Source organism: Sorghum bicolor, chromosome 1 (genome assembly GCF_000003195.3).
Source record: "Sorghum bicolor cultivar BTx623 chromosome 1, Sorghum_bicolor_NCBIv3, whole genome shotgun sequence".
Taxonomy (NCBI): Eukaryota; Viridiplantae; Streptophyta; class Magnoliopsida; order Poales; family Poaceae; genus Sorghum; species Sorghum bicolor.
The window spans coordinates 36443924-36459661 of NC_012870.2; the positions used below are offsets into that span (position 1 = coordinate 36443924).

The 15738-nt window shown below is 44.5% G+C and overlaps 1 protein-coding gene across 1 annotated transcript; it reads left to right on the forward strand.

Annotated features, from left to right (window-relative positions):
- On the forward strand, positions 1919 to 15052 carry LOC110431896. Its single transcript, XM_021451669.1, has 2 exons — positions 1919 to 2376; positions 14734 to 15052. Exons 1-2 carry the CDS (start codon positions 1919 to 1921, stop codon positions 15050 to 15052), a joined length of 777 nt encoding a protein of 258 aa, XP_021307344.1.

Genomic DNA, 15738 nt, shown 5'->3' on the forward strand with positions numbered 1-15738 from the left:
CAGCCGACCCCACTTGTCGGCCACCCCGAGTTCCCGCGGCCAAAGACTCGCCGAAATCTCACTGCCGGTGAGGTCTCCGGCGACACCAAGGGGCTCTACGGCTTCGCGGACGCGAGACGAATCCAACCATGCCCTTTTGGCGCCTACCAAGCAGCGGAACCACCTCGTCGTCGAGAATGGCGGACGCGGCGGCGATGCTCGCCGTGGTCCGGCCACCTCGCGGCGGTAGAGCACACGCTAACGGCCGGAATGGGTGCGCAAAGCCAAGGCGGAGCTAACGCGACTAACGACGCAAGTAATGGCGGAGAGGAGAGGGAGAACCGTGCGGACCGAGGGGTCGCCGGAGCTCCGACTCGCTCCGGTGAGCTCTACCGGACGCGCGAGACTCACCGAGCGCGGTTGAGTGCGAGCACGGGGTGTGGCAGGACGAGGCGGAGCCGTCGGTGGTCGCGGAGGGGAGGGAGAAGGCCGTAGCTAGCAGGGAGAGGAGCTCCGAGCGTCGGCGGCGATGCCGCGCGGCGGAGCTGCTGCTGCGGCTGCGCGAGCGAGAGAGAGGGCGAGAGCGCGAGCGGAGAGGCGCAAATGGCAGCGGGGACGAAAGCGGACGCGGCCGGGCGCTCCTGGTGGCCGACCAGGGCGCATCCAGGCTGCCGCATGCTCTCCACGCGGCTGGGCCGGCTTCGGCCAGCAGGCCAGAAGTGAGGCCGCGGCCTGCTAGCGCCCCCCTTTCCTATTTCCATTTTTTAAATTTCTTTTCTTAATTCTTTTTCTATATTCATTTGGACCATTTTAAAATCCTTTTCACCGTTGGATCCCAAAATAAAAGATGTTCTCAATAAAAAGTTCTACAACTTTGTTTCAAGTTGTAACTCCAAATTCCCAATAGGATTTGAAATGCAACCCAAACTAGTTCTAGGTTTTGAATAAATTCATTTTGGGGCTTTTTGTATAAAATCCATTTCTCAAATTCTATAGCTCCAAAAATTTCACAAAATTATTCTTTATTCTTCTAAAACATATTTCAACCTAATTTGGGCATCACAAGGATTTTTGGAACAAACATATTATTCTCATCATATTTAAGTTACATAAATTAAGCACATAAAATCATACTTGGATGAATGCTATGCTTATGTGATGCTATGCTTGATGAGAATGCTTATGAAAGGGTTTATGAGACTAAGTGCATGCTTAACGCCTAGGGTGTTACACAACCCAGGCCTAGGTTGCGGCCTGGGTGGGAGGGATGTGCCTGCGCGCGGTTTCGTGCTCTGCGTGCACTGGGCCTAGGCAAGCTGGGCCGAAACCGAAACAAAAAAAACAGCGCTGCCACTGGGCCGCGCACAGAGCCGGCCACGCGCGCGCCAGCCGCTGCTGGGCCACGTGGGCCCCGAGTGACGCCAGGCCGAATTGGCCAGTTTTACACACAAAAATAGCACAGTTTTTCTTTTTCCTTTTTTCTAGAAGCAATTTATGCATATTTGATTAAATTTTACACAAATTTTATTGCTTTTCTCTGTATAATATTTGTCCAACGATAATTTTATTCAGAGAACAGTAAAGTATTCAGATGTTTCTGGAGGAATAGATAAAGAAATTATTAAAGTTTCCGCTACGTATTTATAGATATTTGTTTCACTATTAAATTCGAACCAACAGGAGAATTAAATTTTGAAAAAGATATGTTTTCTAGATTATTATAATATTGTTATTATCCTGACCAACGTTGATTAATGATAGTATTATGATGTGATTAAAAGATTATTATGCATTAATTCTATTTCTGCCCAACCATGATATAGTTTTATTGCATAAAGAGTTGTATGTTTTAATTTTGACCAACCTTGATACGAAGGCATGCAATTGTGATTATTTATGTTCTCACCCAGAGGTTTGTGTTTCAGGAGCTTACTCGTTGATGGCTTTCATCAAAACCATTCCACCACTCAAAGGAGACAACTACGTTGAGTGCAGGAAAAAGATCGACATGGCCTTCACCTTTGCTGAGGTGGACTGGGTCCTTAACACAGAGCGTCCCATCCAGCCCATGGCACCTGTGAGGGCAACAGATGAGACAGATGATGCATGGCAGAAAAGAGAAAGAGAGTTTGCTCCCATCCAGATGTCTTATGACCTTGAAAAGAAAAAGTGGGAATCAGCAAACAAGAAATGTAAAACGCTTGTACAGAACACGATGGAGTCTCACATATCAGATTTGATTCTAGTAGTTGACAGTGTTAAAGATTATCTTGGTACCATAAAGAGGCAGTTTAAGACATATGCAATAGAGATGGTCAAAGAACTGATCTCACAGAAATATACTGGTGGTGGCACTGGTATTAGAGAGAACATCCTGTTGACGCCGTTTTTGGACACGTATCTTTTGACACGTACCTGAGGATTAGTAAAGTATAGATCGGCAGATGAGGCAACGGTAGCTAGTCTGCAGGGAAGTTGCCAATGAAGGTGGTTGCCGATGAAGAGACAATTGAATGTGACTAAGTCCAGAGGTGGTGACGTGTTCGTGCCGATGATCAGTATTAGTGTTTGCCGATAGCCACAACAGGAGGTCTGCCGATGACTGTGAAGGAAAGCGTGGAGATTGCCGATTGATCTATGGCGGTGCCCCAGTCGGTCACAAGGGGGTAGTTTTATGTTTTCCTTAGTTATTATAATTCGTTTTGTGTACGGGTTCCGTTTAGTTTGGAATTCGAGACCTAGTCGTGTCTGGTTGTAGCTCTTCGGACAGGGTATAAATATAGACCCTAGGGCAATGTAATGAGACAATCTATCAATCAATCAAACACAAACTTTTACTTATATTCCAGTATCTACTTTTTCCATGACTTCGTCATATTTTCTTTTTATTACGAGTTCTTAGGAATTCGTCGACTTAAGCTCGGCGTGTTCTCAAGTTCCGCGTGATCACCTCTTGGCCGTGACATCCGGGCGCATCGCTGTTGTCGGGACCAAAGTGGTCGAGTTACCACCTTTGTCGATTGTAAGGTCAAATCGGCTGGCACGCCATAACGTTTGAATCGGGTATTAGCCCTTTGTGTTTGCAGATCAGTTTTGCATCAACACATCTTTTGGCACGCCCAGTGGGACAGATTCAAGATCAAGATCGACATGGCAAATACCGAGTTCGACTTTGAGAACGTCATCTCTGTGACAGAAGCCAATCTCAGAGATGAGCAGAAGCAAGCTATTGCAAAAGCCATGGAGGACTACAAGCAGCAATGTTTGAAATCCTTCAGTATTAACAGGAGTGGCCAGGTAATCCAGAAAGAAGCATTGCCGGCACCTCGGCATATTACTTTTGAAGCCAATCCTGGTAAACTTCAAGACATGGTTGATAATGCTATTGACCGTGCCTTGATCAATCAAGCTGGTGTGCTGTCCAACACGGTTTTCAATGCTGTGGCTAGAACTTTCAAAGAAGGACAGTTGCCCCCAATTATGTGGGTCCTGCCCATCATCAGCCGGGATCACCAGTGGTTACAGCTCCATCGGCTACTACAGCCGCTGCGGGTATAGAGGTTACTTCTCCTCCAAGTACCTTAGGAATCACTAATGCACAATCTACATCGATGACGACCGATCCATCAACATCAGACAGGCAAATCAAGCTTGGCACAGATCTATTGGCATCGGCAATGTCGGGATCTATTCCTCCCAACTGGTGGGGTTATGGTATGCCCCCAGAGATGATGTTGAAGACTCCTGAAACGTCTCAAGTGGCTGATATGACAGGCAAGGCTCCTATGACATTGGCACCTCCAAATCTGCCGAAGAATCGGAGTCCCCAGTTTACTACAACTACTACTGCAAGACCTTACACTAGGAATTCTCAAGCTCCAACGTTCCAGATGCCTAACGCATCGACAGATTCAATGCCGATGCAGCAGAGGTTTATGACACAGCCAGGGTATGTCAATTCAATGATGATGCCCAATTTCCAGCCATCGGCAGGATTTATGCCAATGAATGCTAACAGTGGATGGACGGGACAGTTAGTCTTTCCACAGATGCCTCAGCCGAATCATCAGGCTCTAGGGTTTCAACAAGGCCAAGTTCAACTTGGGTTTTAGAATCAAGAGTTGGTCAACCAGCCGATGAATCTTGGTCAGCAGATTGGTGGTCAGATGGTTAACCCAATGTTACATGCAGATCATGCACCTCAGCGATACGTGGAAGCATATCAGCAGGCGCCAGATCCACAACCGCCTCATCGGCAAGATGCCAATGCTTATTGGGCCGATAAGATAGCTGAAGTAATGAGAGACCAATTTGGGATAAAACCCAAAGTCAAAACTTACTCTTATCGGACACTGTATCCTCCTGCATATGATTTAATCCCACTTCCAAATCGGTACAAGGTACCAGATTTCACTAAGTTTTCTGGACAGGATGATACATCGACTATGAAGCACATCAACAGGTTCATCATCCAATGTGGTGAGGCTGCTAACAGAGATGAGTTGAGGGTTCGTTTGTTCTCGTCATCTTTGTCTGGATCGGCTTTCACTTGGTTTATTTCATTACCTCCCAACTCAGTGATCACTTGGGCCGATTTAGAGAAGCAGTTCCACAAATATTTCTTTTCTGGAGTCCATGAAAAGAAGATCACCGATTTAGTCAGATTGAAGCAGCGCAGTGATGAATCGGTTGAGAGCTTTGTGCAAAGGTTACGGGAGGTCAAGAATAAATGCTATAGTCTGGTTCTAGATGATCGGCAGCTTGCCGATTTAGCTTTTCAGGGACTGTTGCCACATATCAGAGACAAGTACGCTTCTCAAGAGTTCGAAAGTCTGAGTCACTTGGTGCAAAGGATTTCTGACCAAGATATTAAGCCTTTTGAGCCTAAGAGAGCATGGAATAAAAAGGTATCATTTGTCGATGAAGCAGCAAGCTTAGATTCTGATGAGGAGCCAGTCATCGGCTTAGCAGAGTGGGTGAAGAACAAAAAGCCGATGTCTTGCCCTTTTGGGCATAAAGAGCCAGAAAAGTTTGCATTTGACTTCACCAAGGCCGATAGGATATTTGACTTTCTACTTTAGGAAGGGCAAATCAAATTGTTGCCTAATCATGTGATTCCATCGGCTGAAGAATTAAAGAAGATGAAATATTGCAAGTGGCACAATGCAACCTCTCACAGCACCAATGAGTGCAAGGTTTTTAGGCAACAGCTGCAATCGGCTATAGAATCTGGGAGAATCAAGTTTGATAATTCCAAAGCTCACAAGCCGATGAAGATCGATCAACATCCTTTCCCAACAAATATGTTGGATGCTAAGGGAAAGACCAAAGTCTTGACGTCAGAAGCAGTTGAAAGAAGTGCATCGGTGGATCCTCAGCATCAGATTACTGCTGTCGATGCTAAAGGAAAGGGTTTGATCTAGGAAGGAAATAGCTCAGGAAGGCCTCCCCGATCTGGCATTGTGATAACTCATAGAAGGCATCGGGAGACTTGGCAGCAACGCGAGGATCGGTATCGGCGCCAGCAGGAAGATTATCGTCGGGAAGAAGAAAGACGCCGACAGGAGTGGAATCGGCACAAGGATCATTGGAACTGCCCATTCTTTATCCATTGTTGGGAGCAGAACATTAAATTACCCACTGTTAGAGACTGCCCTGAATGCAATGGTTATGATCGGTATGACAGACCCGATCGGCACTATCAAGATGATGATCGGCGATTTGATGGGCCGATCAGGGGGAGGACTTCAGTTCATGATCGGCTGGGGGCAGGCTCAGTGTGCATGATAGACTTGGTGATTGTATTGAATACTTTCCCAGGAATCAAGAGAAACTTGAAGAGATGGCGAATGCTCGAGTTCCCGATGAGTTCATATTTTGCAGGGATGCTAATACTTATCGGATGGAGTCCAGGGAAAGTCGTCGCCCATAGGCAAGGCAGCCACAACTTCCTCCATGGTGTCCAGAGGGATTGACTAGGACACAGAAGAGAAGGTTGCAGCACGAGAGGCGAGAAGAGCTAAGCAAAGACGAAAATTCTGGCCAGTCTGGAGATCAGCAACAACCGGATCCTAAGGGAAAAGGGCCATCGGCAGATGTTAACATGGTATTCATGTTGCCGATGGAGTTTCTTGCGCCGTCCCGTGATGATGAGGAGCTAGATTTCACCGACCAGATAGCTCAGTTGGCTATGGATCCGATGACGGCTTCTTTGAAAAGCCTGCCAACAATGAAAGGCAGCATCTTAAAGCTTTGTTTGTCAAAGGAAGGGTTGATGGCAGCCGATGACCAAAATACTTGTGGACGGTGGAGCTGCTATCAATATTATGTCATATGCAGTCTATCGGAAGCTTGGAAAAGGAGATCAAGATTTGACCAAGACTGATATGATGCTAAAGGACTTTGAAGGGAATGTGTCTCCGGTTAAAGGGGCAATATGCGTTGAGTTGACCATCGGCAGCATGACCTTGCCGACAACTTTCTTCGTAATCATTGGAAAGGGTGCTTATAATCTGCTGCTAGGGAGAGATTGGATTCAAGCCAATTGTTGCATCCCGTCTACAATGCACCAATGCTTGGTTCAGTGGGTAGATGACAAGATCGAAATTGTCCCAGGAGATTCTTCTTATGTCATTGCATCGGCAGAAGCAGATACTTATGAAAGGACCATGTGTATCTCAGGGGAGATTTGGGAAAAAGATTTCCTCAGAATTGCCGATTATGAAATTCCACCGATCTAAGCAGTTGGTTCTAATGAGGAGTTTTAATGCATAGGTTCGCCGATTGTGGAAAGTTAGGTCAAGGGCTTACATCGGCTGATGATTTGGTAGAAGTAGATATAGGTAATGGTGATAAACCAAGGCCCACTTTTATTAGTGCTAGGTTAAATTCTGAGTGTAAGCAGCAGTTAACTGATTTATTAAAGGAATATAAAGATTGTTTTTCTTGGGATTATACCGAGATGTCTGGTTTAGACTGATCTATTGTTGAACATCGGTTGCCCAACAAGTCTGGATTTCGGCCACATCAACAGCCAGCTCGCCGATGTAATCCTAATATTCTTTCTGATATTAAGGCTGAAATCACTAAACTTATCGAAGCTAAATTTATTCAGCAGTGTCGGTTTGCCGAGTGGATTTCCAATGTTGTCCCAGATTACAAGAAAAATAGGAAGCTTCGAGTTTGTATTGATTTTAGAAATCTTAACAAGGCTACACCGATGGATGGTTACCCAATGCCAGTTGCCGATTTGCTGGTGGATGCTGCAGCTAGACATCGAGTTATTAGCTTTATGGATGGCAATGCAGGGTATAATCAGATATTCATGGATGATGAACATATTTCAAAGACTGCATTTAGATGTCCTGGTCATGTTGGGTTATTTAAATGGATAGTCATGACCTTTGGCTTGAAAAATGCTGGTGCTACCTATCAGAGGTTTATGAATTTTATCTTTCATGAGTTCATCAACAAGCTGGTGGAGATTTATATTGATGATGTGGTGGTTAAGTCTGGAGATTTCACAAAGCATCTTGTCGATCTACGAAAAGTGTTAGAATGTACAAGGAAACATGGCCTAAAGATGAACCCTAACAAGTGTGCATTCGACGTATCGGCAGGGCAATTTCTTGGTTTCATGGTGCATCAAAGGGGAATTGAAGTTAGTAGGAGATCTATTGATGCTATCAACAAAATAGTGGCTCCTACCAACAAAACCGAGCTCCAATCTTTGATCGGCAAAGTAAATTTTATCAGGCGGTTTATTTCCAACTTATCTAGAAAAATTCGTTCTTTTAGTCCTTTACTTAAATTAAAAGCCGATCAAGAATTTATATAGGGAGAAGAGCAACAGTTGGCTCTGGATGAAATCAAGAATTATTTGATAGATCCCCCAGTCTTAATTCCACCTCAGCAAGGAAAGCCCTTCGGATTATATTTATCTACCGATGGAGTGGTCATCGGTTCAGCTTTGATTCAAGAATTTGAAGGGAAGGAGCGTGTGATTTACTATTTAAGCTGAAGATTGATTGATGCTGAGACCAGGTATTCGGCCATTGAAAAATTATGTTTATGCCTATATTTCTCATGCATTAAGTTGAGGCACTATTTATTATCAGCCGAATGTACTGTTATATGCAAAGATGATGTGGTCTGATATATGCTATCTATGCTGATTATGAGTGGCAGAATCGGTAAGTGGATTTTGGCACTGTCGGAATTCGATCTGCGGTACGAATCGGCTAAGGCGGTTAAAGGGCAGATTATGGCCGATTTTCTGACTCAACATCACGGTGCAGTGGAGACTTTGGAAATTGTGCCTTGGACGCTCCTCTTTGATGGATCCACTTGTGACCAGGGGGCAGGAATCGACATAGTGTTAATTTCCCCTCAGGGAAGGAAGTATGAGTTCTCTTTGCCAATTGTTGCCACGTCAACCAATAATCAAGCCGAGTATGAAGCCTTAATCAAGGGGTTGGAGTTGTTAAAAGAAATTCATGCTGATGCTATTGAAATCTTTGGGGATTCTATGCTGGTTATAAATCAATTGGCTGGAAGCTATGAATGCAGAAGCGAAGTCCTGGTAACTTATTACGAAAGGAGTATGCAACTGCTAAGGGAATTCAGAGATTTCCGATTAGAGCATGTTCCTCGGCTACATAATGAAGAGGCTAATCGGTTGGCCCAGCGTGCCTCGGGATATCAACCCATATTGAATACGTTATCGGCAGTGAGTGCCGATGATTGGAGAAAAGAAATCATTGATTATTTAAAGGATCCATCTAAGAAGGTTGAAAAGGCATGTTCGGTTTCAATCTACCAAGTATGTGCTCCTCGAGGATGAATTATATTATCGAACAATTGATGGAGTTCTTCTCAAGTTCTTAAGTGGTGATGAAGCTAAAAGTTTGATGGGAGAAATCCATGAAGGAGTGTGTGGAGCACATCAGTCGGCCTTTAAGATGAAGTGGATGATTAGGAGGAATGAGTATTATTGGCCAACCATACTTGAAGATTGTTTTAAATATTTCAAGGGAGGTCAAGGATATCAAAAATTTGGTAATGTCCAGAGGGCACCCGCATCGGCCATGAATCCCATTATTAAACCTTGGCTGTTCCGGGGGTGGGCTATTGATCTAATCGGCCAGATTTACCCACCATCAAGCAAAGGGCATAAGTTTATCTTGGTTGCCACTGATTATTTCACCAAGTGGGTTGAGGCTATTCCTTTGAAAAAGGTTACATCGGCCAATATGATTGATTTTGTGAAAGAGCATATTATTTACCGATTTGGTATTCCTCAAACGATTACTACCGCTCACGGTACTATGTTTACATCAGGAGAGTTTGATAAATTTGCAATCGGTATGGGGATTAAAGTGTTGAATTCTTCTCCTTATTTTGCTCAAGCCAATGGATAGGCCGAAGCATCTAACAAAGGAATTATTAAGCTCATCAAACGGAAGATTGAAGAAAATCCTAGGAGATGGCATACGTTGTTGAATGAAGCTTTGTGGTCATATCGGATGGCTTGTCATGGGTCGACCAAAGTTTCGCCTTATCAGTTGGTATATGGACACGATGCTGTATTGCCATGGGAGATTAAAACCGGATCTAGGCGACTATCTTTTCAAGATCAGCTGACTGCCGATGACTATGCTACCTTGATGAAAGACGAGTTGGATGATTTGGCAGGGCATCGGCTGAGGGCTTTGATGAGTATAGAAGAAAATAAAAAAAGAGTTGCCAGATGGTATGATAAGAAGGTAAAGGCTAAGGAGTTTGCCGATGGAGACTTAGTATGGAAACTAATCTTACCGATCGGGGCTAAAAGTTCAAAATTTGGGAAGTGGTCACCCAATTGGGAGGGTCCCTTTCGTATAAATCGATCTGCTCCTGGCAATGCCTATATTTTAGAAACTCTCAAAGGAGTTGAATTTCCTAGGGCATTGAATGGCAAATATTTAAAGAAATATTATCCTAGCATATGGATTGATGCATGAAAGTTTAAGTGTCGATAACATTCCTATCGGCTGGATCAAAGTGTATCTGAGGCTGGATTCATTGTTTTAAAAGGGTGCCGATAACAGTCCTATCGGCTAGACCAAAATAATCAGGAATGTTTGAAAGAAAAGAGCAAAACACACCACCGATGAAAAGTTCATATGTTTAGTGGAGTCTGGATCGTCGATATGGCACGCAGACAAATCTGATCGACTTCTTCTATCTCCTTCATGTCTTCATCGGCAGAGCCCTCCACTGGCTTCTGTTTCTTCTTCATCTGCAGTGCCTTGCGGGCTTGGACGTTTCGCTCTTGTTCAAGGGTCTTGATTATCTCGGGCAACTGGCTTTCTTCCTGTTGAGCTTGGGACAAAGCTTCTTCTACTTGCTTATGTTCCGCTAGCAGAGCTTCCCTCTTTGCAGATAGGTCAGAGATCTTCTATTTCAGTGTATCTCCAGAGGATTTTAGAATGCCGAGGCTCTTATGCTTTTCATCGGCAAGATGCTTCACTTTCATCACCTCCTCTGAGAGCTAGGCATAAGTGGCTCTATCGGCAAGGCGCTGAGCGGCCTTTTGGTACTGCAGGTGATGACTCTCTAAGTGTGCAGCCTGAAAAAGAATCTCCTCGGCATTGGCAGGGATTTGACCTCTGAGAGCCTTAAACAGAGCCTTGGCTCGATCGGTGTCATCGACCAATTGCGCTGTATCTTGATGAAGCAGGGCTAACAGATCCTCCAGCTTTGCTCTGATCTCTGCCGATGAGATCCCAATCGCTTGGGAAGAACTTGCTTCTTCGCCTTCGTCATCAGAAATTTCAATAGCGAAGGAGAACAGGCTGTCAGGAGAATCTTGTTCCTGAAAGAGGACAGGAGATGAGTTATTTGATGATGGAATACTAGTAAAATACAGAATGATAATCAAATAACTTACTTGCTTCAGAGCGATTTCTCGCCTCTGGCTAGTTGAGGCTGATGGCACTATGGGTTGATTGGCTTGAGTTGCCGATGGTACAATGTCAGCTGAAAATTAATAGAGGTAATTATAAAAAAGAGAAGTAGGTTCATCGGCAATAATTTCATAGAGAGTATGTTACCTTGAGGGGGTGCAGTACTTGTCTAAATCGAGGAGACCACCGATGCTATGATTAAGCTTGTTGGATCGGCAGTCTGCTCGTGTACATCAGCCGATGTTTCTTCTGGCTGAAATTCTTCTGGTTGGGGTTCTTCTTGCTGAGGAGGAGACGGTGCTTGTTGTATCTGGGCTTCTAGAGAAGAGGGGGATGATTCCACCGGGATCGATGACCTTGAAGGAGGGGGAGGCGTTGCTGCTCTCTGGCGCTTCGCTTGTAATCTGGTACTCTTGGGACCTTTTCTCTTTGGTTGGCTGGACTAGGGGCATCGGCAGTCGTACTTCTGGTCTTTGCCGATTTGCCAGTGTGCTGATACAACAATGAAAGTTTTGTGAGTACAAGTGTAACAGGGTATTGATGAGGTTCTGATTGAAATAATAAAAGTTACCGATGAAGTTCCCATGCTAGCCAATGTGTCCTGAAAAATTGTGTGAATGTAAGAATGGAATCGGTATAAGTTGAGGAATTCAAGAATTTACCTTGAAAGCTTGTGCCAAAGCGGTGGCAGCTAACGATGGGGATGTTTTCGTTCGCTTGGTGGTGATTTTCTTGAGACGCACAACCCGGTGCATTAAAGCAGCCAAGCTTGGAGCTTTGTTGCCGATCAAAGAGATCTGGCACGATGGAAGGAGTTCGATCGGCCTGCCACTTCTACTAACTAATGGTGGCGTATCATAGACCTGTATAAAACAAAGAAAGTAAGTTACCGATAGACAATGAGAGTGAAAGGATTGAAACATCGGTTAAAGTGCTTACAGTATTATCGGGGATCATGTATTTGGGGTCGATCATGCCATGATATGTGAGGGCTGATCTACAGAACAGATGCTCTTTCCACTCTTCCCACCACTGTTTGTATGCCTGAGTAATGAAGAGCGCTGGGATCCAAGCCGATAGATCGAGATCTGTATCGGCGTTTGGCAGAAGTTGAGCTATCCTGATCCATTCAAGATTGCTGGTGATGGTTTCCCTCGGCTTCACCACATCGGCGTAGCAAAGTGCAATCGGCAGTTAGCCGAAAGCCAGTTGGCGAGCTAGTGCCGATGGGTTATAAAACTCATAGGTCAGATTGGAAGCTTTCCCACTACCAAAGAAGTTCACTGGTATGGCTCTTGGAGTGATAATTGCCATCATCACATCACGATCCTTGTTGAGAGCATCATTGAAGGGATAGAAGGTCAGAGGAAATCTAGTGTCTGGATCTTCATAAGGCATCCATGCCCGCTGTTCTCTGGTCAAACATTCATAGAGAGTCTGAAAGAATCGGCTAATTTGGCTTCGTTACCACCAGTGCCAAGTAAGACTATGGCAGCTTCGCCAAAGTTTAAGGGGGAACGAGTTGCCGATTCTTCTTCATCCAATTCTTAATCCTCTGCTATGTCCCTCAGGAAGCGCTGTGCAAAGAGGTCGAATTCGAGGCGTTTGTGCATGTGGAGACTAAGCCACATGTTGATAAACCACCAAGGACCCCCTAAGTTGCCGATGGGTTGACCGAGCAGAAGTTTCTTAGCTACCTGATGGAGAAGGTGATAGGCAGAACCAAGTAGGTATCGGCCAAGAGGAAATCGGCCACCATTGGCTAGTCTTTCTGCTGCCGATAGATAAACAGAAGTTGGTCCTGCCGATCGACCACAGAATACAAACTTATCCAGCCACATATTCAGGAAAGTGGTCTGTTCTTTTGCACTGACGGGTCCTGTTTTTGGTACTTCTGAATGTACCTAGACCAACCGCCGATAGCACGAGTTTCTACCTTAACACTGGGTTTGGTGTCAAATAGATGGCTGTTATTGGCAGTGGATATGTCTAAGCTGGTGAGCATGAGTACATCAGCAAGTGTAGGAGAAGTAGGGCCGTGGCCAAACACAAAAGCATTGAGCGTGTCTGACCAGAAGTATGAAGCAGCAATTAGCAGTGATTCATTCCTTTCCATATCGGTGAGAGACAATCTAATACACTGGTCTAAATTCCACTCGCCCCATTGAACCTCATTTGAATGGCTAACTCTCAAAAACTAATCCTTCCATCCCTTGGTAGGACTGGGCCAGGAAAGGAAGGCATCTTTCCATAGATCTAGGGAGAAGTTTTCGGCTCTAAAGGGGATTCTGTTTATCTCTGCGTTTATCAAATCGGTAGGATCTGGGTTTCCTAGCGGGCCAAGACATTGGAGGTGAGGTTGATCGGTAGGAATAACGATCTTATCGGCCAAATCCTAGAAGTTTTTGAGGATAAAAAGAAGAACAAAAAGAAAAAAGGAGTATTCAGTAAGACGAATTGCGAATGAACAGGAGTACAGCAAAAGTGCAGGAGAAAGGGTGGTAAGCTGACCTCAGGAACAACAAAGTTGATGGCCATCTCCTCGCAGGGAAGAAGATCGAAGACTTGGGGGTTGGTGAAGAAAGGCCTTTGTTGAAGTTCTTGGAATCCTCGGGTAATGCCGCCACCAGGAAAGTAGATTTTGGGCTATAGAATGATGAGATGAAGAAGGAGTACCGGAGAAGGAAGTATTTACAGGACAAATCGGGTAGGGGCAAATCTGACTTATCTCTTTGCCGCATCCGTGAAATCCGAGGGTATTCAGGTGGATATGGTAACTATTCACACGGTAATCAAGGGATTGTGCAGGTGATTTGACAGCAAGCGGTCATGATTTTGGAGATATTTCACTGTACAAGATCTCCTGGTCGGTCCATCGGCAGTTCTCTCTAACGGTAATATTGCCGATGGGCGCATAAAGTGGAGAGATTCAGTTCGGGAGGTTGGGGAATTCGAGAAATATGCAAGAGAATCGGGCCAAGGTTGTTCGGATTTGACGAACGGTTACCAAATTGGGAGAATTAATTGTGGAAAGGCATCATTACTGCAGAGAATTTTGGAGCATTAATGATTTTATACTCTGAAATTGGGGGGCATGTGTTAACGCCGTTTTTGGACACGTATCTTTTGACACGTACCTGAGGATTAGTAAACTATAGATCGGCAGATCAGGCAACGGTAGCTAGTCTGCTGGGAAGTTGCCAATGAAGGTGGTTGCCAATGAAGAGACAATTGAATGTGACTAAGTCCAGAGGTGGTGACGTGTTCGTGCCGATGATTAGTATTAGTGTTTGCCAATGGCCACAATAGGAGGTCTGCCGATGACTCTGAAGGAAAGCGGGGAGATTGTCGATTGATCTATGGCGGTGCCCCAGTCGGTCACAAGGGAGTAGTTTTATGTTTTCCTTAGTTATTAGAATTCGTTTTGTGTACGGGTTCCGTTTAGTTTGGAATTCGAGACCTAGTCGTGTCTGGTTTTAGCTCTTCGGACAGGGTGTAAATATAGACCCTAGGGCAATGTAATGAGACAATCTATCAATCAATCAAACACAAATTTTTACTCATATTCCAGTATCTACTTTTTCGATGACTTCGTCATATTTTATTTTTATTACGAGTTCTTAGGAATTCATCGACTTAAGCTCGGCGTGTTCTCAAGTTCTGCGTGATCACCTCTTGGCCGTGACATCCGGGCGCATCGCTGTTGTCGGGACCAAAGTGTTCGAGTTACCACCTTTGTCGATTGTATGGTCAAATCGGCTGGCACGCCTTAACGTTTGAATCGGGTATTAGCCCTTTGTGTTTGCAGATCAGTTTTGCATCAGCACATCCTTAGAATGAGTCATCTAGCATCTAAGATGAAAAAGTTCAAGGATCTCACCATTACTGATGCTTTCCTTGTTCATTTGGTTTTTGCATCATTGCCAAAAGAGTTTGAAACTTTTGTTGTTAACTACAACATGCAACCAGAAACATGGGACTTAGAAAAGACCATTGCTATGTGTGCTCAAGAAGAAGAGAGAATCAAGGCTTCAAATGGTGGTTCAATCAACCATTTGAGGGACAACAAGAAAAATATTTGCCATTCTCCTTCAAAGAACAAGGGAAAGGGCCCTATGCAGCAATAGGGCAAGCCTTCCACCCAGCACCAGGGTCAGACCCAGTCTCAGCCTACCATGCAGCATCTCCCTCAACAGAACCAGTTTGTAGTGAACCAAAACCAATGTCTCTACTGCAAGAAAGAAGGACACTTCAAGAAAAGATGCCCTGATTGGCTACTGATGAAACTCAGAACAAGTGGGGTTCAGCTCGACAAGGACGACAGCAAAAAGAGAAAGACACATTAGAGTGGCGAATGGAGTCAGAGCAGATGTTGAAGCTATTGGTGATGTCTCCCTAGAGCTTGCTAGTGGCTTTATACTTTTACTTAGAGATGTCCTTTATGTTCCTTCGCTTCAGAGAAATTTGATTAGTGTGTCACGTTTAGACGATGATAATTATGCTTGTCATTTTGGTGATGGCAAGTGCTAGATTTATTGTAATAATGACTGTGTTGCATACCAACAACAAGATCTTTATTTATTATCACTTCGTGAAATTGTGAACTCTGTATGTGATGCTATAGAAAATACGTCCTTGTCTGAGAATGAGAATAGAAAAAGAAAGCGAACTCAAGATGCATCGTCGAAATTATGGCATTGTCGCTTAGGCCACATTTCGAGGGGGAGAATAGAGAGATTAGTACAGAATGAAATTTTTCCTCCACTTGAGTTCTCGGAACTAGATCAATGCATAGACTGCATTAAAGGAAAAT